This window comes from Peromyscus maniculatus, chromosome 2, assembly GCF_049852395.1.
Source record: "Peromyscus maniculatus bairdii isolate BWxNUB_F1_BW_parent chromosome 2, HU_Pman_BW_mat_3.1, whole genome shotgun sequence".
Classification (NCBI taxonomy): Eukaryota; Metazoa; Chordata; class Mammalia; order Rodentia; family Cricetidae; genus Peromyscus; species Peromyscus maniculatus.
The window spans coordinates 172148265-172169800 of record NC_134853.1 but is presented as its reverse complement, the minus strand read 5'-3'; the positions used below and the strand labels follow the sequence as shown (position 1 = coordinate 172169800).

At 55.9% G+C, this 21536-nt stretch overlaps 1 protein-coding gene across 2 annotated transcripts; it reads right to left on the bottom strand.

Annotated features, from left to right (window-relative positions):
- Window positions 1-136: 136 nt before the first annotated feature.
- Ttc34 (tetratricopeptide repeat domain 34) lies at window positions 137-17129 on the bottom strand. Of its 2 annotated transcripts, none has more exons than XM_015986041.3 (9): window positions 16961-17129; window positions 15365-16190; window positions 13630-14458; window positions 11595-11820; window positions 10282-10486; window positions 9033-9199; window positions 8308-8596; window positions 7414-7628; window positions 137-5697 (listed from the first exon to the last, which is right to left on the bottom strand). In XM_015986041.3, the coding sequence occupies exons 2-9, from the start codon at window positions 16182-16184 to the stop codon at window positions 5170-5172; spliced, it is 3279 nt and encodes a 1092-aa protein (XP_015841527.3). In that variant the 5' UTR covers window positions 16185-16190; window positions 16961-17129; the 3' UTR covers window positions 137-5169. The 2 variants fall into 2 exon arrangements, with proteins under 2 accessions (XP_015841527.3, XP_076421920.1); XM_076565805.1 differs by having other exon boundaries at window positions 16967-17129.
- Window positions 17130-21536: the final 4407 nt, after the last annotated feature.

Here is a 21536-nt window from a genome sequence, read left to right as displayed (position 1 = left end):
TCTCTTGACTCTAGTCCGAAGGGACCTAGGGACTGCTGAGCAGGAACCCCGATGCTCATTTGGCCTGAGGTGTTGGTAGGGTTTCTGCTGCAGGCTGATAGGAGTGGCGCCTCCTCTGGTCTTCTTCCCTGCAGTCTCTGGGTGGGTGAGGTGTGGGTATGGAGAACTTCCCGGCATAGGGGAGGCCCTGCCCATCCAGATGAACAGACATGGTAACAGAAAGGATCCTCACTCGAGATGATAGTGAGAGGTTGGACTGCTTCCCAGGGCCGGTGGGGAAACTGTGAAGTTCAGATTCCAACCCAGAGCCAGGGAGGGAGCCTGGCTAGGACCTGGAAGAGGGGCTTTGGGCTCAGGGGCTGCCTTCCAGATCTTCTAATAGGAGCCAGGACTATGCTCAAAGAAAGTGGACGGGCTGTAAGCGAGGGCTGACTTCGGGCCTGACTGGTGGCCAGGGACAAGTGCTCCTGGCCTCCCAGAGCATCTGGAAGGGCTGGACTGCAGAGCCAGGGTCCCAAGAAAACAATCTCCTAATGGGGCTCTTGGAAACACTGGGCTTGTGCTCTGATGGCTTCTGAGGGTGGCCCCATGGCCCATGGGGAGGGCAGTCTCCACCTGTAGCTCAGAGCTGGGCTCAGACCTCAGGTCCATCACCTGGAATTTTGGGTGGAATTACTAGTTTTCTTTTTGGTATGAACAAGTGCCTAACAAAAACACTTTAAGGAAGGATTTAGTTTAGAGCAGTTTGAAGGTCCAGTGCATCATGATGGGGAAGTCAGGACACAGAATGATGAACGCTGGTGCTCAGCTCACTTTTTCCTTTTTATTCAGTCCAGGACCCCAGTATTGCATACCGGGTGTGGACAGAGGCACCTGAAGGATGCTTCTAGCCTTTCCCAGCTGCAGGGGGTATCTGTCTCCACGGACTGGTCCACTGTAGCTTAGCAAAGGGCCCTTTTATTGTTCTCCAATTTATACCTTTTCACAAGTTAATCTTCATACCCCAACACCTCTCATCTAAGCTTCCCAAAAGGGACAATGCCAAATGCAAATTCTTGGCCAAATGGTGTTCCAGGTTTTTCTTCAACCAAATTTGCATAGGCTGTGCATCTTCAGAAAACTCTTAGACAAGTTCACATAGAGGGTACTGAGAAACAAAAGATAGCAATCACAAAAGGCAGATTAAGGCCAGGTGCTAACATTCTGGTACAAGCTGCAGCCCTGCAGCCCTGCAGGAATTCTCCCAACAATATCCCCCCTTTCCATATGTAACAATCAGTTATTTTGGAGGTTATGCAGCTTTACAGCAAATAGAGCCTTTTCCTATCTCTCTGTTTTACAATCTCACTTAAGTAAGCCAAAACATTTTAAAGCCAATAAGGTTACTATTGTTAGCACAAGATTAACACTTGCTAAAACCAGAAATCTATTAAATTGATTCACAGGGTTGAATGAGTGTCTACAAGGCCTTCCGTAACATCCGTGTTGTGAGATGATCCTTCTGTATGACATGAATATGTATTACTCTCATTGGCTAATAATAAAGCTGTTTGGCCTATGGCAAGGCAGGATAAGGTTAGGGAGAACAATCAAACTGAGGACTGGGATGAAGGGGGGCAGAGTCAAGAGGGACACAAGTCAGCTACCCAAGAAGCAAGATGCCAGAGGACTGGTAAAGCCATGGCCATGTGGCAATACATAGATTAATAGAAATGGTTTAATTTAAATATAAGAGCTAGTTAACAATAAGCCTGAGCCAACAGCCGAGCATTTTGTAATTAATGTAAGCTTTTGTGTGCTATTTGGGACCAGGCAGTCAGGACAGAAAACTCTGCCTCCACTTACACCCCAGCTCGTGGGATGGCACCGCCTACATCTAGGATGGGTCCGCCCTCTCTGGTTGAACCTTTTTGGAAATACTCTTGGAAATACACCTAGAGGTATATCCCCCAGGTGATTCCAAATCCAGGCAAGTTGATACTGATTAACTAACACAGATGGATCTTATCATGAAAACAATTGTATGCCCAATGACAGGTGTGGTCAAGCTTCACCTACAAGGGGCTGGGTAGTGTTAGTAGGGAGCTAATCTCCTGAGCAGAGATGGGGAGCTGGCTGGTCTGACGGATGCCTCAGAACATTTCAGTATGTGATTCATGAGTTATCTTTACCCCAGTTACACTAACAACTTCCTAAGAAATAATAGCTCCCCATATAAACTGGTGCTATGGGCATCTCTGGTATGGCTTCAGCCTCCTCCTTCATGGACGTTTCCCACTGCCTACACCAGTAGGAAGGCTGGCTGTCCAGTTAGCCTCAGAGGTCCTCTTGTCTCTGGCTTTCCCAGCATTGAGATTATAGGTGTGTGACACTCTGGCCTGGCATTTTATCACCCCAGTTCTGAGATTGAACTGAGGTCCTTGTGCTTGTAAAATAAGCACTTTACTGAGCTGTGTCCTCAGCCCCTTACTGAATTCTTATGAGAAAATTAGGGCATTGAACAGGAACTTGACTCTGAAACTTGCAATGGGCACATCTGGATGGGCTGAGGTGAGAACTCAGGGCCCCAGCTTTTCAAGGGACCCTCCACCAGAACATATGGGGACAACAGGCTTTCTCGTTTGAAAACCCCATGGTAAGTTAGTGCTAAAAGACCTGGCTTTAGACCCTTAGCAGGTCCGGTTTTAGGAACCTCTGAGTGTGAATAAAGACCAAGTTGGGCCCTTCAGGCTGTGGTTTACACACTGACACCTTCAGGAGTCCTGGGAATGTGGGTGGGAGTAGAGTCTAGGGTGATAGCCAACTAGACTGGGGGGCTTTGCACACATAGATCCTGATGAGAACTCTGTTGTTCCAGATCACACTCTGCTGGAAGTGACTCATGGTTTGCTTGGTGCAGTGAAAGCTGGACTCCATGGTCCACAATAAACCAGAGACACTGGAACCACAAAAGGGCTAGACACCTGCCCCTGGGGCACAGGGCTTGGGTTCTTTCCATTCCAGCCAAGCATGGAGGAGGAGCTGGGAGATTGTGGGTAGGAGTTTGGGGGCTGCAAGTAGGTGGATGGATCTGCAGAATGTGAGCTCCAGGATGGTAGGGGCCTATGTAGCCCTGTAAATGGCCTGTAGGCATACACCCTAGCTAGGGTGCACGCACAGCCTCTAGAAACCTCCACCAAGATCTTCAGACCTAATACAGCCTGGGACTGTTTCATGAGACCATGTGTGGGCTGAGGGGGCTTGGCTAGCTAAGATTCCCCTCCATCCTCAGGGACCAGAGGTCTGTGGTCAGGGCAGAGGTGGTGGTGAGGAGACACTATTTCAGTTCACTCAGCTGCTATGGCAAAAATTTTACAGGCTGGGAACCTTATCGAGTGAGATTTATTTATCATGACTAGGGAAGTCCAAGGCTGGGTACTGGTGGGCAGTACCTGCATCCTGGCCTCACACACTGTCCTCACACGTGGGTGGGCTGAAGTGTCTTATAAAGCCACTCACCCCAGTCTTTAAGGCTCTATCATCACAATCTAATTCCTCCCTCCCCACCCGAAAGACTCCACACCGTGGCACCATCTCATTGGTAGTTAGAGCTGAACAAATGAATTCTGGGAACACATTTAGACCATAGCAAGGTGCCAGATAAGCAGTGGTGTGTGTGTTTGTGTGCATGTGCACACTCGTGCACTAAGACTCTGTGAGATGAACCATGAGGTGCCGGGTGACGCCCCCTTGTGGCTGGAGAAGGAGAGGCCTGGGAAGAGTATTGCCAGATTGCAGTGCCTTCATGCTTAGAATGACAAGGACTGAGGTGTCCTTGAGTAGACGAACGTGACAAGACACCTCAGGCTGAAGGACAGCAGGAATAAAAGGCACAGGATGGGGAGGGCATGTCCAGGTGACACCTGCCTGCCACCTCCACGCTGACCAACCTTAAGCCACCAGGATTCCGTGGCCTTGACCTTGGTCCTGCTGGGTGTTGGCAAGTGTCTGCAGTGCCAGGGAACGCACAGGTGGAGAGATGGACATGTGGTGGGTGAAGGGGCAACCCGGGGAGAGGCGCATCAGGCTATCCTGGAGGTTGTGGTGGGGAAGGAAGGCAGGAACCAGGCTGTGCCTCACAGAAGCCTTTCTAGGCTCCCTGCTCTTCCTAGTCCTCTGTGGCATCGAGGCAGGTCTCAGGTACTATAGCAGCCAGGAGGAGGGCTTTCACACCACAGAGGGATGACAAAGCAAGTGAGGCCTTCGTAGGAAGGGGGCTGCTGACCCCACCCAGTTACTTCATCGATGCCTGGGGATGGGCAGGATCAGCAACCATGTGTGTCTGAGCCCGGGAGATGGTCTGTCTAGGAGGTGAGGCAGCGGGTTTCTATGGGGCTAAAGACCACAGGAGGATAGGGCAGAGAGAGCAGCCCATGGCAAAGGGAAGTGCTCAGAATTCAGACACACTGCCCTCACCCTCACAGGAGAACCCGGGAAGGGCTTTGTGCCACTTAGTGCCAAGCAGCCCTGTCCATTGTAATGTCAGCTTTGGTGATGGAGGTAGTGATGGTGATTGGCTGGAGCCCCATGACAGGGAGCAAGACTGGATGGGAAGTTTGCCCACATTAGGAAATTGCTGTCACAGCTCAGAAGGACCAGATCACATGCTGACAACTTGGACAGGCCAAGGCCAAGTGGAAACCTGGGGTCTCTCAACCTTAAGAGGGCCGGTGGAGGAAAGGGGCTGCCTGGGCTGTGCTGGATGGCATGGGCATGGAGTTCCCTGGTGAACACCCTTGCAAAGCCAGTTCCACAAATGCATCTAGGAGTCTGGACCTTGGGGAAAGTTGATGCAGGAGGCAGTCCAGGCCCAGTCTAAGCAGCTTCCTTCCCAGGGAGGGCTCTCTGGGACAGCACATCTCCCCCAAGACTGTCAGGTGCCTGCCCTGATCTTGCCTTTGGCTGCTCCAAGGCCAGGCGTGAGCAGAGCGCCAAGTCTGCCCACTTCAGTGGGGCTGTGAGCCACCCAGCACAGCTGTTCCGCAGAAGCAGGAACTGTCTCCTCTAGTCCCATAGCAAAGGACAGGGACGGTGGCCAGTGGAGACAGCAGCTCTTGGATCTGGGGAGTCAGATGCACCCTAGATGAGAAGTTAGGGGCTGGTGGGGGAGTCAGGTGGGTTAGCTACTGGTCAGTGTAGTCTGCAGCCAGAGGACCCCTCCTTGCGAGTCCTCACCTTCAGCCTCTTCAGCCCACTGTGGCTGGGGTCCACCAGGAGGCCATTCTGGGCCGCTGTCCAGGCTTCCTCATAGCGCTGCTCCTCTAGACAGCGCTGCCCATGGATCAGGAACACACTGGCCGTGGGGGCCCGGCCTGGTTGCTCTGACAGGCTGTTCTGAGCTTGAGTTGGTGACAGGGCTAAGGCCTGGGTGAAGGCCCCTGCAGCTCCATCCTTATCTCCCAGACTCAGTAGCAGGCGACCCCGGGAGCAGAAATCTTCTGTCCGCCTTGGGAGGTCACTGTTCCCTGTACCCTCCTGCAGCACATGGTCCAGGTCCCTGAGTGCCCGGTCATATTCCTGCAGCTGGGTCAAGCAGGCCATTCGGAGACGCAGGTGATAAGGACTGCTGCCACCAGCCAGGACTGCCAAAGAACAGTAGCCCAGTGCCCGCCTGGGCTGTCCTAAATCCAAGAGGTTGCTTGCTTCCTTGGCAGCGGCCTGAGCAGGGGACACAGAGAGCGCACACAGAGTTAGCCTCTCCGCAGTCAGCCTCTGTTGGTGTCCGGTTCTCTCCCTGTGCAGGAAACCCACCCACGTCTGGGGGCCTGGTCATGCGTAGGGATGCCTCGAGGCCCCTAGGTAGACGACTGACTCCCTGTGACGGAGGGCTGCAGCTGGCCTGTACGGCTGCCTCCCCTCGGTCCCAGTGCTCTGCAGATTCACTGCTACAGAGGCAAACATCGCACGGTGTTAGATGTTTCTGCCAGGAGGGCTGAAGGGTCCTGGGGCCAACAGGGGCAAGGAACCGGCTCTCCCGCATGGGGTGCAGTGCCTTCTCTCTGCACTAAACTGAAGGCACCCAGGCAGGGCTTTAGGTCTGAGACTCTCACAAGGGCACCTGTTCTTCTTGTTCCCCTGCTGTGTGACCTGCAAGACCTCTTGCCCTCCCTGCTGAGCTGCCTGTTCCTCGTGACTGCCGGGTGCAGCTAGAAGGGACTCAAAACCCATCACTGCAGAGGTACACCAAACTCTGCAGACGCCTCGCTCTGACCACCTCCGGGAGGGGCGCTGACTGTGTAGGCGCAGGCGCAGTATAGCATCGTGGCGGGCGGGACCAGTGGGAGGGGGGCAGGAAGCGAGGAAAGGCCATTTCCGGGTTGGTCCCTGTTGCTGGGCAACCAAATGCTGCCTTGCTAAACCCAGCCCCTGGGGGTCTGAGACTCCCTAGGCCTTGGGGTCTCCCCAGTGTTTTCTCGATTCTCCCCTTCAAGCTCCGGGACCTCCCCATTCCCTACTCAAGCTCCAGGAACCCTGTAGCGGCGTCCCCCCTCCCCGCCTCCAGAACTCAAGATTACCTAGTCGTCCTACAGCTTAGGGACCACGATTCCTCTTCTGACCCTTTTAGAGCTTCAGGATCCCACTCCCCAGCCCCCTCCAGTCCTGGGACTCCTATCTGGAACCTAGGACCTCAGATGTATCTTTGGCCCCCCGCAACCCTAGGACTCCCCAAGCCCCGGACCCCGTGTAAGCTTGGGGACTCTCGCTTACCTTCCCTGGGTGCCGTGACCCCTTTCTCTTAGCTCACAGGCCAGATCCCATGCCCTCCCTGCCCTGAGGCTTTAGTCCCTTAGAACTCTGTACCATAGAATACTATTCTATAAAGCCTGTGGACTGCAGCCTAGCCGCTCCGCTAAGTTCAAGTCCAGCTAGCACCATCACGGCCTTTGTCCCCTTCCTCTGGGCAGCAGGTCCTTTGCTTAGGAAGCCATCAACACTGTTCTGCCAATCCTGCTGTTACAGCCGCTCTCTGATACGCCCCTTTCCATGTCGCTTGGCTGGCAGAATTCAGAGTAATGGAGAGAGGGAGGCATTTGGAGACACTTGTTTGCTCCACGTCCCTCTGACTCCAAGGCCTAAAGCCTGGACTTGTACACCCTCTCCTGGTCTTCCCAGCCTGAGCTGGGTCCTGGAGTGGGCCTTGTACCAGCGTAAGGTGCCCACGTCACTTGTGGCTTCCAGTTACAAGCAAAGAAGCAGGGGTAGTGTATCTAGAAATCTTCCTTGGTCAGATCTGGGGCTTCTCACTCGACCCCACCCCGGACCCAAGGAAGCCAGCCAACAGCAAGAAGGGAAGAGCTGCCTGGGTGGGTGTGGAGTTCTGAAGCTTGTGGTACTGGGACAAGGTCAGCATGGGGCTCACAGGGTGCTGCATACCTGGGTGAGACTCTGCTGCTCTGGGGGTTCAAGGAGGCGCAGCAGGAAGCTAAGGTCCTGAGTGTCTATCTCTGCCAGGCACTGCAAGTCGTGGGCAGCAGTTGACGCATCTCCCCTTTTAAGCTGGAGCAGGCCTCGCCGGGCTTGGGCAGCCTCTGATGATGGGGTGAGGTGGAGGGCTTCTTGCAAGTGGGTGCCAGCCTCCTGATACTTGCCTGTGGGAATCAGGAGAAAATGGTCAGTGTGTGTGTGTGTGTGTGTGTGTGTGTGTGTGTGTGTGTGTGTGTGTGTGTGTGTCTGGGGCAGAGGCATGCCCAGGAAGGGGGACATCTAGCCCTAGGGAGCTACTTTTGTGTCCCCCATTCTGTCTTGGTTGGGGTCCAGTTGATAGGGACAGACTCAGTCCAGTAGGAGCAGAGCTGTGGAGAAACCCCTAAGTCTTTGGAGGGTAAATGCAGATTACAGAGAGCTTCCTTTCGAACAAGGGGGTGACAGGGAAACCCACATGGCATATGTGGATTCATTGGTTCTTTGGGCCTTTCCTCTGCCAACAGGGATGTGACTTGAAAAACTGGAGATTAAAGCCAGGTGGTGGTGACACACGCCTTTAATCCCAGCCCCAGGGAGGAAGAGGAAGATGGATTTCTAAGTTTGAGGCCAGTTTGGTCTACAGATTGAGTTCCAGGACAGCCAGGGCTATACAGAGAAACCCTGTCTTGAAAAACAAAACAAACAAAAAGCCAGAGAGTTGCCATTGCACAGCCCCTACAGGGGTCAGAGGTCACAGGATTTGGAAACTTAGAAGGCATAGTACAGGGACTCTTTCTCCACCGAGAAGAACACAGAGGTCAGGAGTGTGGGGCAGAGGCCCATGCTCCCCATTCTTCCACACACCCAGGCTTGTGAAGATGTCTGCGAGAAGCAGGTGCCAGCTGGGCTGTGCAGCATCGAGTCTAATCAGTGCCTCCCCGATGGCAAGGAGGCTCTGGGTGTCCTCCCCTCTGAGGGGGCCCTCCCCTCTGAGGGGGCCTCCAGCATCCAGCCACTGGTTTAGGAGGGCCTGGCAGCGGGTATGGAGGCTCTGGGTGAGGGGCAACTGAACTTCTGGCTTCAGGGAGTGGATCTCAGAGATCACAGTGGCTGGGTCGAGCTTCAGGGCGGAAACCATGTCATCCACAGCTTCCTGCCAAGGGAGGAGGGCCTGTGAGCATCAGGGTGGGAGGGCGCTCTCCCATCCTTCCACTCTCTTCTCAAGGTCTCTCCCTGGAGGCTCAGAGGGTCTGTCCCACCCACCCTTCCCTACTCTGACTGTCCTGGCCCACCTACCATCTGCATGGAATTATTTAAGATCCACTTAGTTGCCCCAAGGGCTTGCACATCTATCCAGGCAGATTGAGGCAGGAAAGCAGGGAAGGCAGGGTTACCCATGGTGGATCTGTGGGAATGTGGCTCCTGTTCCCCGAAGTGCTTCTGAGGAGAATACCAAGTTCTGACATGCACCCCGATGGCTCTGGAAGGACTGACCATGCTCACCCTCCTTCAGCAGGGGAGGAAGGCAGCAACCCTGTTCTCCCCCACCCCTGCTTGCCCAGCCCCAGGTAGGGAGGATGGGCTGGCACCTGAAGCTGGTCCAGGGCCAGATGCACCAAGGCTCGCCCACACAGAGCTTGCACGTTCCTTGGTTCCTCCCGAAGCAAGGAGTTGAAGTCAAACATGGAGGTCTTCTTCTGACCCAGGAGCCCGTAACAGCGGGCTCGGGTGAGGAGGGACTCACCGGCCTGACTCCCTGAAGGAAGGAAATGTGGTCAGGACATGGCTTTGGCTGGGGTTCTTGTACAGGGTCCCATCTAGTGTCCAGCCTGGGTGGGCACAGGAACACAAGGTCACCTCTGGGGTGCTAACACTCCATTGGGTACCAAGACAGAGTTAGGCTGCCAGGGTTACTGGCCCCCTAGGGCAGAAGCCCAGTCAGGAGGGGTGGAGCCTGGGGGGACTAGTGGATGGTTGGGGTGTTCTAAGAAGGTCTATGCCACTGTTTTGGGGGAAAGGGAGAGGCAGGACTTGAGTGGTAGGATAAGGTCCGTAGGCCAGGGTAGAGAGAAGAAGCATGTGGTAGGTAGGCTGTAAGGCTCAAGATGGGCAGCAATTCCCAGTGAACGCTGGGAGATGGGGCCCTCCCTAAACAGAGTGCCTCTGACACACTTCTGTGTGTCGTCGAATGCCCCACACGGAACCACATGCTCACTCTGCAAGCCACTCTGGGCCCTGGCTTTTCCCTGCCACTGGTGACCCACTGGAATCAGTACACTAACCACTCCCCTCCCGCCTGCCATGGGCTCTCTTCTGAGGAGCGAGCCGTGGCAGGTGCCAATACAAGCCACCAAGAAGCCACCAATCCGAGTGGAGCTCTGCACTGCTCCCACCCCTGGCCCTGCCAAGCTCCAGGCACTTGTGCTAGCACCAGGGCACTTGAGCACTGCACTCCAGCACACTCAGGGCAGACCTGCTGCAACCCAGATGGGACAGCTTGGCTGGATGTGGAGGCCACGTGTGGTCATACAAAACCTGTCGCTACCGCGAAGGGCCCAGGAGAGCCAAGGTCTGGCCTACACCTCGGAGTGGAGCATGCAGTGGGAGGCAGTTCAGGAGCAGGGCAGGGTCCCAGCTAGCCCAGACCCTTTTCAGGCCTTGGTATGTTCGCTGGACAGCCAGGGTTTAGCACTTAGGTGATCTTGGCAAATGGTCCCATCTTGTCCACTGTGATGGCTCCAGGGCACAGGAATGTGTGGAGCAAGCTTGTCCTCCAATCCCGTGTCCCCCATGCATCTGGCACAGGATTAGATCCCCGGGACTGGTGGGGCTTCCTACCTGCAGCAAAGATGGCCAGAGAGAGGTAGGCGATGGCTTCCCTGGTGTGGGCCTCGCTGCCGGGCCCACCTGTCCGTGCCCGCAGGATGCTCAACGCCCGTGTGTGGCAGTGGCTTTGCAGCAACTGCAGGTCTTCATGGTGGAAGACGTCCAGGGTGTGCTGGAGACAGGCCGTGTCTCCAGACTGGGCCACCTTCTTCACGAGCTGTGGGAGCAAGAGTCATGGCTGTCTTCTCCGAAGGACTCTTTTCCTCCTACCCGTGCCCTTCCCAGCACTTGCTGCCCTTAGGAGGGCCTGGCCCTGTCTCCACAGACCTGGGGTGGGGAAAGCTGTCTATTTTGCACACTGGAAGGCTTTCCATGCATTGAAGCCCGAGCCGTTTAAACCCTTGAAGGTATGTCTGCCCCCATTTACTGTGTCTCCTCCAAAGAGGACAGGGATGTGGGGGGTGAAGAAGCACTCTGCGGTAGAAGTCCCCTCTGCAGAATGTCCAGGTGGGGTGGGGACTCCTTTCCCTGAGCCTTAGTGTCCTCCTCTGTCACGTGGGGGGAGACCCCACCCCAACAGGCTGACCCAAGGGAGGCTTGAACAAGCTTGAGCAAGGGACCTCAGAACAGCACAGGGACTCTGGGGAGCTACTCATAAGGTGTGGACCAAAAGCCAAGGGTCTGTCTGGGCCCTAGCCAGAGTGAACTCCTCAGGCAGAGACAAGCTCCTCCCTCCATAACTCCATCCTGGGAAACACAGCACTGTTTCCCATGGGCCTGGTGCAGACTCCTGTCCCTGGCAGAGAAGGATTGGTTAGTTACAGATTTCTACCTACCCTTCTGCCCAGTGGATCAGGGTTCCAGCCAGGCCAGAGGAAAATGAAGACCTCGAGGCCCCAAATCCTCCCAAAAACATGACGTGTGGACCTCAGTGCAAACCCGAAAGCTCACAACACCTGGGCCAGGTCTTAAACTCCACCATTCAGGGAGCAGGGTTTCTCAGAGGCTGGTAAGCAGAGATAGGCTTGAGTAGGAGCTCGGCCTATGATTCATTGGTTCTTGGCCACTTTATACCACATTATACCATAGCCAAAGCAAATAGGAAGCACCTACTGTATGCTGGCACCTCCCAGGTCCCAGGCACTACCTCAGCCAGTGACGGTCAGAGGTGAGGGCTGGCAGCAGGTGGTGGAGTGTGGCTTAATGAGGCTTGCCTGTTCCAAAGCCCAGGCTGCAGGGAGCAGATATGGGGTCACAGGTTGCATGGTGTCTGCCGCAGAGCTGTGCCCATTCCTACCTGAACAAGCCCACCTGGGACTTCTCACCTGGTTGGCATCATAGCAGAAGCCCCTCCTCAGCTGAAGCAGGGCCAGCCGCACCAGCACAGGGGCTGCCTGGGGCTTCCGGGACAAGGCAACCAGCAGGGATTTGTGAGCATCATCCAGGCGGCCCAAGAGGTACAGGGCATCAGCCACCAAGAGGCAGGAAGTCTCATCCTCCGCATCCAGCTCCATTAGCAGCATGGCCAACTGGTACACCCCACAGGCATTCCTATGGAGAGGTGGCTCCATGTGGGATAGGCCTTTTCCTGCATCCCCTACATTGCTTAAGAGGTCAGGTGTCAGGCGACTCTTGTCCCCATCCATACCCGTAGTCTTTGTAGACCCTTCCCAATGAGCTGCAGAGGAAGGGCACTATCACCTCTCTCCAGATTCCTAGCCTGCCCCTTCACCCTCTCCCCTGCCCCTTCTACCACCCCATGGGGCAGGTGCTATACAGAAGGCGGGACTAAAGCCATCTAAGGTCTTTGAGCAGACCCTGCCTCAGTTTCCTTTCTTATAAATACAAGAATTGATGGTTTGGCTTTGCTGGGCTCACCATGAGGAAACATAGCAACAGTAATTCACATGAGGGCAGAGGAAGCTCATGGGTATGTGTGGAGTGTGGACTGACCCAGTGGGCGAAGGCCAGACAGCTGGAGGTGCATCCTCAGGTAGCAATGTGTCACATGAGTCTGGGAGGGCAGGGTGGGTAGTACTTGAAGTCAAAGACCCTTCCTTGGAGCTGTCTACTGAGCCAGAGCTACACCTGTCCCCCTTTGGAGACAAGGTGTTGTTGTGGACAAGGTGTCACAAATGTGTTTAGCAACAAAGGGAAACGTAAAACTCAACATCAGCTAAGTTTAAGAGGAGGGCTACAAGCTGCAGCTTCAGCAAAACCTCCATATTTTGAGACATTTCATGTGCACAGTAAGAAATAACCAGACTGACACACTACAGGGGACTATTGTTCAAGGATTTCTTTCATCCCTTCCATTTAAAAAGGAAGGGGCTGGAGAGATGGCTCAATGTTTAGGAGCACTGAACGTTTTCCTAGAGCACTAGGGTTCAATTACCAGCACCCACATGGTGACCACAACTGAAATTCTAGTCCCAAGATCTAATGCCCTCTGCTGACTTTTGCTGGCACTGCACACACATGGTACACATAAATACAGGCAAGAAAAAAAATCACAAAATAAAATGGAAATATTTTATTTTTAATATTGTGTGTGTGTGTGTGTGTGTGTGTGTGTGAGAGAGAGAGAGAGAGAGAGAGAGAGAGAGAGAGAGAGAGAGAGCATGAGTGTGCGTGCGTGCGTGCGTGCGTGAGTGTGTGAAAACGAGTGCAGGTGTCCTTGGAGGCCAGAGGCGAGGGATCTCCTGAAGCTGGAATTATAGGCTGATGTGAGCTACTCCATGCATGTCGCTGGGAACCGAACTCCGGCTCTCACTCGCACCTGTTCTCAACTGTTAAGCCATCTCTCCAGCCCCCTGACCTTTTCGAGTTTTCACTTTTTTTTTTTTTTTTTTTTTTGGTTTTTCGAGACAGGGTTTCTCTGTGTAGCTTTGCACCTTTCCTGGAGCTCACTCGGTAGCCCAGGCTGGCCTCGAACTCACAGAGATCCGCCTGGCTCTGCCTCCCAAGTGCTGGGATTAAAGGCGTGCGCCACCACCGCCCGGCGAGTTTTCACTTTTTTTTGTTTGTTTGCTTTTTTTGTTTTTGAGACTAGGTCTCCCTTTGTAGCCCAGGCTGGCCTGGAGTTCTATAGCTCAGGCTGTCGCTATGGTATCCCTCCTGTGTCAATGTCCCAAAGCTGGGGTTGCAGGTGTGAGCCACCACACCCAGTGTGTTCCTAACATTAAGGGGAGGAAGCCCACAAGGTACCACTTTCTGAGACCCAGGATCCTGAGATCTCAGACATGGCTCCAGATCCCCACCCATCCTTGCTTAGGGAAGCCACCTAGCTGATCCTAGTGAGCTTTCTATCAGACATCCCTCCCTAGCTTCCCCCACCTCCAGCGCAGGGCTGGCTCTCACCCTTCCTGAGCCTGTGAGGTGGGGCCGGCCCCCTGCGCAGCTTTCCTCACGCAGCCTGGCGAGCGCAGCAGCATCCTGCGACCCTCCTCTCGCAGCACTGTCAGCAGCAGCCCTCGCTGGTTCCAGGGCACGTAGGCTTTAGCGACTAACAGCGCCTCCTCCGGCCGCAGCCGGCAGGCGGTGACATAGTCCAGCGCGCCCAAGAAGGCGCTGCCCTCCAGCACCCGCAGCAGCCCTCGGCCGCACAGCGCACGCACGCAGCCTCCCGCATGCGGCGCCCCGCGCTCCACCACCTCCTGGAAATCATCACGCGCCTGCCGCGCATCGCCCGCGTGCAGCGCGCAGAAGCCGCGCAGCGCCAGCAGCGGCGCGAGGTCTCCGGTGCGGTCTCCCACGCACTCCCCAGAACGCCTGGGCCTCAGAAGGCGCTCACACTGCGTGCGAGCCCCCGCCACGTCCCCGGACAGCAGCAGGCACTCGGCCAGGCGGATCCCTAGCGCGGGTCGCCTTCGGGCGGGCGCCACGCGGAACAGGACGTGGAGCGCGTGGGTCACGGGAACCAAGAGCTCGCGGTCCGCGTCCTCTCGCAGCTCCGGGCGGCTTCGCACAGCCTCCAGGAAGCGGGCGAAGCCCACGTCCGCCGCCTCCTGCGCCTGAGCTTGCAGGCGTTCGCGGTCCTCGGCGGACAGCAGGGCCTGAAAGTGCCTCCGTGCCCCGGCGGGACTCTCACGGAAGGCATCCTGTAGGTCCTGCAGCGCGTCCCCGGCTCGGCCATCCAGGAAGAAGGCCGCGGCTGCGCGGGTGACCAGCAGGGCCGCCAGATGCTCACCTGGGGAGAGAAACGGGTGTTGCTCTGCCTTCCTGTCAGCTCAGGGCATCTCCCCCAAGTGCGTGGGTAACCCAGGGCTCTGAAACCACAAGGACAACCCCAAGCTCATGGCGCCCGTGATGATGCCGCAGCATATGTGCCAGCACCACAGCCAGTAGTTCTTGGTGCCACCCAGCACTGTTCCCCGAGAGTGGCTCTGGGTAGGCATCACCTCTCAGTCCCAATCAAAATTTATTTACATTTCTTTCCGCCCTGACTTTCAGGGATGTAGCCCCATCCAGCCCACTCTGTGAAACTGAGGTTCTGACTCTGTAGGGTCACCAGTTCTGGAATCTTTGCATCTTGCCTTCCTGGGACCCAACGCTTCCCTGTAGGAAACCGAGATAGCAGAGGGCCCAGGAATGAGGGACTCAGTAATCGGAAGCCCTTACCCGAAGAGTGGGTGGACCTCGGCCACTGGCTGAAATCATGGTTTCTGTCTGCTTCCCATTGTTAGGATGGGAACCCCAGGGTGTGAGGAGGGATGTGGGAAGCACACTACCTCAGCCCTGAACCCAGCAACTCAACAAACTACCGGTTTGCACAGACTGACCAAGAAACCCCCCACCACCAGGGTCCCCTGTCCTGGTGGCAGAAGCCAAAGGTGTAAACAAACTTGTGAACAGGAGAGAGGTGGGAAGCAGCAGAGGGCTGCAGCTGCTGACATCACACCCACATTTCCTTCCAAGAAAACAACCATACACACAATTAAGAAATTGTGTTTTCACTTCGGTGTCCCCAGCTCCAGCCCCAGCCTTCGCGTCCCCGCCCCAGCTCTGGTCCCACCATTGGCAGGTTTTAGCTGTGGCTGGAGTGACTGTCAGCCCTGGCTCTTGGGAGAATGTAACTTGTGATTCACTCTCCTACCTTGGGGTCTGCTCCCTGTTGCGTCAGGCTGAAGGTCCCGGCTGCACGCGGCCAGGCAGTCTTCAAATCTGCCTCTATGAAGCAGAGCTCTAGGTGACATAGCACCCACCCAGTTGCCCCTGGGGTCCAGGGCCTCCAGGAGTCCCCGGCAGTTGGTCTCCTGTGGGCCAGTGCTCCCTGTGGCCTTCAGCTGTCCTGAGAGGTACTTCTGGAGGGTGCCAAGTAGTGTGGGGAGGTAGGGCTGCTGGTGGCTACGGATGAAGGCCACTGTCCGGTCTGCACTGGAGGCAAAGGTCTGAAGATAGGCAGCTATGCCCTCACTGGCCTGCTCCACAGACAGGACCCAGGCCAGGGCACGGGTCAGCTGCAGCTCCAGGGTCTGCTGGGAGTGTGCATCCAACAGGGCATTGCAGCGCTGTACCACTTCCGCGTGGCGCCCGTGAGCCAGCAGGCCAGCTAAAAGGTACAGGACGGTGGCAGGGTGGTTGGGGTAAATGGCACCGAGGAAGGCAGAGGCCAGTGGCCCAGTCAGGGAGACCACTGCCATGCCGTCCCAGTGGATGTCAGGGATCTGACTGTCCCCACGACACCAGGCCTCCAGTGTGGCCACCACAGGTGCCCCTGGCGCCTCAGCCAGGACAGCCCGCGTGTGCCGCATGGCTGAAGGGGCATGGCAGCTGAAGGCAGCCAGGTAGAAGGCTGTGGCTAAGGGCAGCTCCCCCAGGGCCAGGTGCTTGTCCCCCTCCTGGCAGAGGCAGGCCACGAGCTCCTGAGCCGACATCTTGCTCTCAGTCCCCACTGGTCCATGTTGGGTCTTCATGAGTACCTGCAGGAGAGGAGGGAATTGTAATTAGTGTCCAAAGAACCTGTGGGTGGAACCTGGGACCTGGCCACTAAAGAGACACTTTTGGAGCTGGCTGGTGGTGGCACACGCTTTTAATCCCAGCACTCGAGAGTCAGAGACAGGCGAATTTCTGTGAGTTCAAGGCCAGCCTGGGCTACAGAGTGAGTTCCAGGAAAGGTGCAAAGCTACACGGAGAAACCCTGTCTTGAAAAACCAAAAAAAAAAAAGACGTTTTTGGAAGCCCTTGGCAGACAGTCTGCTAGGGCCCGTCAGGCTGGATTCCAAGTTACTCTTATCTCTTGAGCCTCAGTTTCCTCCTTTGTCGGATGGAATAGGACCCTGCCTACTCAGGCCAGCCTCAGAAGGCCTTGGTGTCCATGTTGGGGCAGCAGCTGAGTTTAAGGAATCAGGGGCCTGGGCCAGCTCTGGGACACTTGGATCCATCTATCAGGAAGGGACATAACTGGAGTGTCTCAGAACTCCAGCCCGGCACTACAGCCCCACCAACCTGCTCATGCCTGGCTGATGCAGGCTGAGCGCTAGGGCCAGAGCTGTGAGGTCTGGAGCTGGGTGGGGAGCACCATTGCACAACCCATGGTCAGCTCTGAGGACTAATCTGTCTTTTAACCCCGACCTCTGACCCCAGGAACTACTCTTGGCCTTTTAGTTCCTGATCCTCAAGTACTTTCAGTGAAGAGCCCCAGCAAGCCCTCCCTGACAGACGTGTACACATGCCTACCCTCAGCGCTTACACTCACAAGCTGAACCAGCCAGGTCTGGGGATGGAAAGGCTCTGATGACTCAAATTCCTTCTTAGGCTGGGACCAGGGTGGTGGGTGCAGCTGCTGGTCAGCCCCAGGTGCTCTGGGCCCCTTTAGAGACGCTGGCCCAACACGGAAGACACAGGACCAGGTGAGGCCAAGCTCCAGTTTCCAGGGAGAGTGTCAACATCCCAAAGCTGCCTGGCTGCTCAGCTATGCCCTCTAGTGGCCAGACATACCCGGGCCGAGTGTCCACTCCCCAGCCCCAGCAGCGGTACGGAGAGGGGAGGGCAAAGAAAGTAGGCGAGGCTTCCCGGGATGGTGGCTCAGGAATGTACAGCCTCTGGGTTCTGGGTGGAGCTACGTTGTGCTAGTCCCTGTCCAGCACATTCGGGCTTTGTCTCTGTACTCCAGAACTCAGCCTTGCATGTTCTGGCGGCTTCTCTAACCCCACACCCACTCTCATTCCCACCCCTCCGCCTGCAGGCCTCTGTCCACTCTGGTGTCCCATGGGACTTCTCAGTCGCCCAAGTCCCTGGCCCTGCTCCTTGAACCGGGCAAGTGGGCTAGGATGCATTTCTGTGCCCACAACCTGTTCCTGGGGTTGCCCTGGCTCTGGCAGCCCCGATTGAATTCCTCCTTGTTGGGGATGGCCAGGTCTAGACTGAGGAATGGGCTCCATTGTAAAAAGAGGGAGTAGAGGCTGGGGCTAGAGAGTCAGTCCAGATTCGGTCGGCTGCCCTACGGTGCATGCTGGGTAACAGCTTCACATGACTGCACAGAGAGTCTGCCTTGGGTAGCCTCCCCAAACTCACCACACCAAGGTGTCCAGGTGCAGGACAGTGCTTCTAGGGACTCTGGGGGCTGGATGCAAGGTTCCTGGGGAGTGGGGAGGGGGACATCCTTCTGATGTCCTTCTCAGAGGCTCGCAACCCAGGATGTGTCCTACACCCCTCTGTGGCGGGAGCTATGTTACAGAAAGGCCTGGTCTGAGGTCTGAGGATGCAGGGCGGGCAGTCAGCGAAGCCCATCTCCCTGTATGGCCAACTTTCTCTTCAGCTCCTTGACATTCACAAAGGCACAGAACTCTTGCAATCAGCAGTGGTGAGGGCTTATTAAGAAATTTCCTATTATGTTACTTTGATTACTTTCATTTTAATTACCCTAATTAGGCGAGCTCTGTAATGGAGTGGGCTGTCCTGTGGGGCTGTTGGAAGGGCCTGGGGCACAGAGGGGCACTGACTATGGCAATCACATTAGCCCTGATCTGTCCCCTGTGTCCTGCCAGGGTGTATGGAGCCTGAGGGCCCTGCAGGCACTGGCCAGATGGGCTGTCTTCTGCTTGGGACTGAGCCGCAACCACAGCAACTGCAGCTCCCATTTGAGGGCAACATGCCTGGGTGCTGGAACCTACCTGCCCACGCTGTCTTCTATACTGTGTTTCCATTTCTGATATTGTGGGAGACAGCAGCTGCAGGACCTGGGTGGAGAGGCCAAGGCCTGTGGCCTCGGGTTTCAGAACCTGGACATGGGAACAGATCACATGGCTTTAGTCTCCCTGGCCCAAAGGATTTCTGCTGTGTCTAACTCAAATCTAGCTGGTGGTGGCCAGAATTTTGGCCCTGTGTACTACATGGGTCCCGCTGCCCAAGACACCCTGTTTTTGTTGGGAATCCAGTCAGTCCTGCTCCATAGTGATAGCCCTCTAAGACACCCCATGGGAACAGTTGCACAAGAGGTACGCTGATCATCTGACCACTCGTCTGTGCTGATGGCTTTGTACCTGTGGTTGTGGTCGGCCCCCGGAAAGAAGGGAAGAGTCATTGCAGCCCTTTAGGCTTCCTGCATGCAATGTCTAAGCAGGGCCTTGGGATGCCCTGCACTGGAAAGAGCCCTGGGCTGGGACCAAGGTCTTCTCAGATGAGCAGGGACCGTGGAGAAGTTGAGAAAACTGAGGCCGACCTTGTGGGGCGCAGGTCTGGTAGCTGTGAGTTACTGTTCAGGGGCAATGCACGCAGGACCGATAGGAAGTGCTTTCTCAGCTCTCTAGAGGAAGACTGGGAGTGACTATTCCCATGGGAAGTCAGACCCCAGGGTGCTCTCCCAAGAGGGCTGGATTAGAGAGATCTGGTCCACGTCTTTCCAGAGTTCAGACATGTCACCCACCTAGTGGCAACCTGCCTCTCGGATACTGATGTGTCCTTGATGGTGAGGTTCAATCGCGGGGGGGGGGGGGGGAGAGGGGGGGGCTGGGAGAATGTTCTCCCTCCCATGTGGGGGTCTGAGCCCTCCTGACGCCGAGAGCTGCTGGTGGTGCTGGATCCAGGGTGGAGGTCATGGCATGGCTCAGGGGTGAATTGGTCAGCCTTGTTCGCCCATCCCAGGCCCCCAAGGGGGTCTGAGCTTCTCTTTGCCGCTGACATGGCCTCCCTGAGGGTTTCCCCGGGGCACCTTATCCATCTGCCTGCTGCCAGTCCTGCTCCTCCGCGGGCACTCACCTCAAGGGCTCATTTTGTCTAAGCCAATATGAGTTAGAGCAGATCTACACCCAGGATCCCCCAAAGGGCAACCTTGGGCTCTCAGTGGTGCTTTTCATTCAGTACCGGCCTGAGAGTCTGCTACAGCATTGGCTAATTCTATGAGCTTGGTCCTACCCATACCCACCAGGGCCACCTGCATCCCGAGCATTGAGATTGCTTTGTCAGGTTGTGTAAGCGACCCCAAGCACCCCTAGCCACCGGAGCTTGGGGTACCCTCCCCCAGCCAGGGTTCTATGTGACCTCACTGAGTAGAGAACCCTCCAGGCTTCAGAAGATTTACCTGGGGCGATCTGGGAGTTACCTAATGGAGTTTCAGCTTGTCTTCTCTGTTGACAGTGAGCCCGAATTGCAAGCAAATGAGGGGCTCCGCTCCGCTCCTCTCCTCTCCTCCTCACCAGCCTAGACCCTACCTCAGTCGAGCTCAGCTCTGGCAGGCCCTGCAGCTGGCAGACACGCCCAATCCACACCTGCCAGGGAGCTGGCTCCTCTTGTTCCCTGGGGCTCTTGTTCCGTCCTAGGATCAATAATGTAGTAGGATGATGTGTTCCCCTTTTCCCAGCCATCTGCTCACCTGCTGCTTTTGGTGGCTTCATTCTCTCCTGCAGGTGTAGAGCCACACCTGTGCCCAGGAGGTGGGCAAAACCGAGAGTGGGGTGGCTGAATAGGGAAAAGGGTCACAGGGTCTATGTTCCGGCATGTGTGGGGGCTCCCCTGGCAGACAGCTCAGCTACAGACAAGGTTGTGTTCATAGAGGGGAAGCTATGGCCCCCCATGGCTGGTTTGCTCAGTGGGGACCCCATCTTCCCAGTGAGGACTGGATTCTGAGGCCAGGTGATGGGCCCAGGTCCAAAGGGGGAGACTTGGCTCAGAAGTGTCCTGCCTGGAGCCTTGAGTTTCTGGCTACCTGGGCACAGGAGCTATGCTAGAGTGAGGAGATCTCCTCAGATACGCCTTCCATGCAGCTCCTCTGCTCCCACCCACATTGCCTCATTGCTGTCAAAGCATGGCATATCCTGTCTCACTGCCTGCATGTCTGCAGCCCATTTGTACCATGTCTGAAGCTCAGCTCACAAAATCCACTCAGATCCCAACCTAGGGACCTCTCTTGCCTCTTCTCACCCATATTGGCACCTGGATTCCTCAGGCCACTTGTAGAGGTCCCTTGCAGGGCCAGACCCTATCCTCTTCCCCCATAAGCCTGGTCCTACTCCTGGGTCTTTGTATCACTGTTTCCTCCCAATATCCACCTGGCTCTCCTTAACTCCTTTAGGCCTGGGCTCAGTCATCCCCACCTAGACAGACCCTCTTACATGAAATTACTTCCCTGGTCCTCTTTGCCCCCATCACCATCAGCCTGTGATCACTTAGGTATTGTTGGCTTCCTTGCTGGGATTCCAGTTGAGGAGGCCAGGGTTGGATTACCATCACCTAGCAGGTGCCTGGCAGACAGCTAGGAAGGAAGAGAGCTAGGGGACTAGCAAGGAAGAGAAGGTAGGAAGAAGGAAGGAAGGGAAGGAGGGAGGAAAGAAGAGACAGGAAGGGAGGAAGGGAGGGAAGGAAGGAAGGGAGGGAGGGAGAGATGAAGGGAGGGAGGAAGGGACAGGAAGGAAGGGAGGAAGAGAGGAGGGGAGGGAAGGAGGGAAGAAGGGACAGGAAGGAAGGAAGAGAGGAAGGGAGGGAGGGAGGGAGGGACAGGACTGTGAAGGTTCCACCTAAGAATTTCATGTGACACTGCACAGGGACATCCTGGTCTCCTAGGTCAGCCCTGAGACACACACAGAGCTCCCCTAACTCAGCCCTATAACTGAACACGGCCCACTGTGTTGAGTGGGTTCTGGAGCCCATCCCTTTAACACCAAGAAGTTCTCTGGCTTCAGAACTGCCCAACTTTCTCTTTTGCTTCCTCCTTCTCCTGAAACTCTGTCACCATCAGGGGTGGGTGGGTGGAGGTGGTACACAGAGAGATTGATGGCGCTGCGCCGGGAGCCGCTCCGCAGTCTGTGTACACAGCCTAGATTGGCTTGAAC

What these genes read in the sequence shown, in the direction of transcription:
- Ttc34 (XM_015986041.3), bottom strand. Translation starts at nt 16,184, where the DNA reads ATGAAGACCCAACATGGACCAGTGGGGACTGAGAGCAAGATGTCGGCT. An exon ending in TCTGGCCATCTTTGCTGCAG is followed by an intron (nt 9,200 to 10,281) that starts GTAGGAAGCCCC and finishes TCCTTCCTTCAG; the next exon opens with GGAGTCAGGCCGGTGAGTCC. An exon ending in TGGCCCTGGACCAGCTTCAG is followed by an intron (nt 8,597 to 9,032) that starts GTGCCAGCCCAT and finishes CTCCCTTGGCAG; the next exon opens with GAAGCTGTGGATGACATGGT.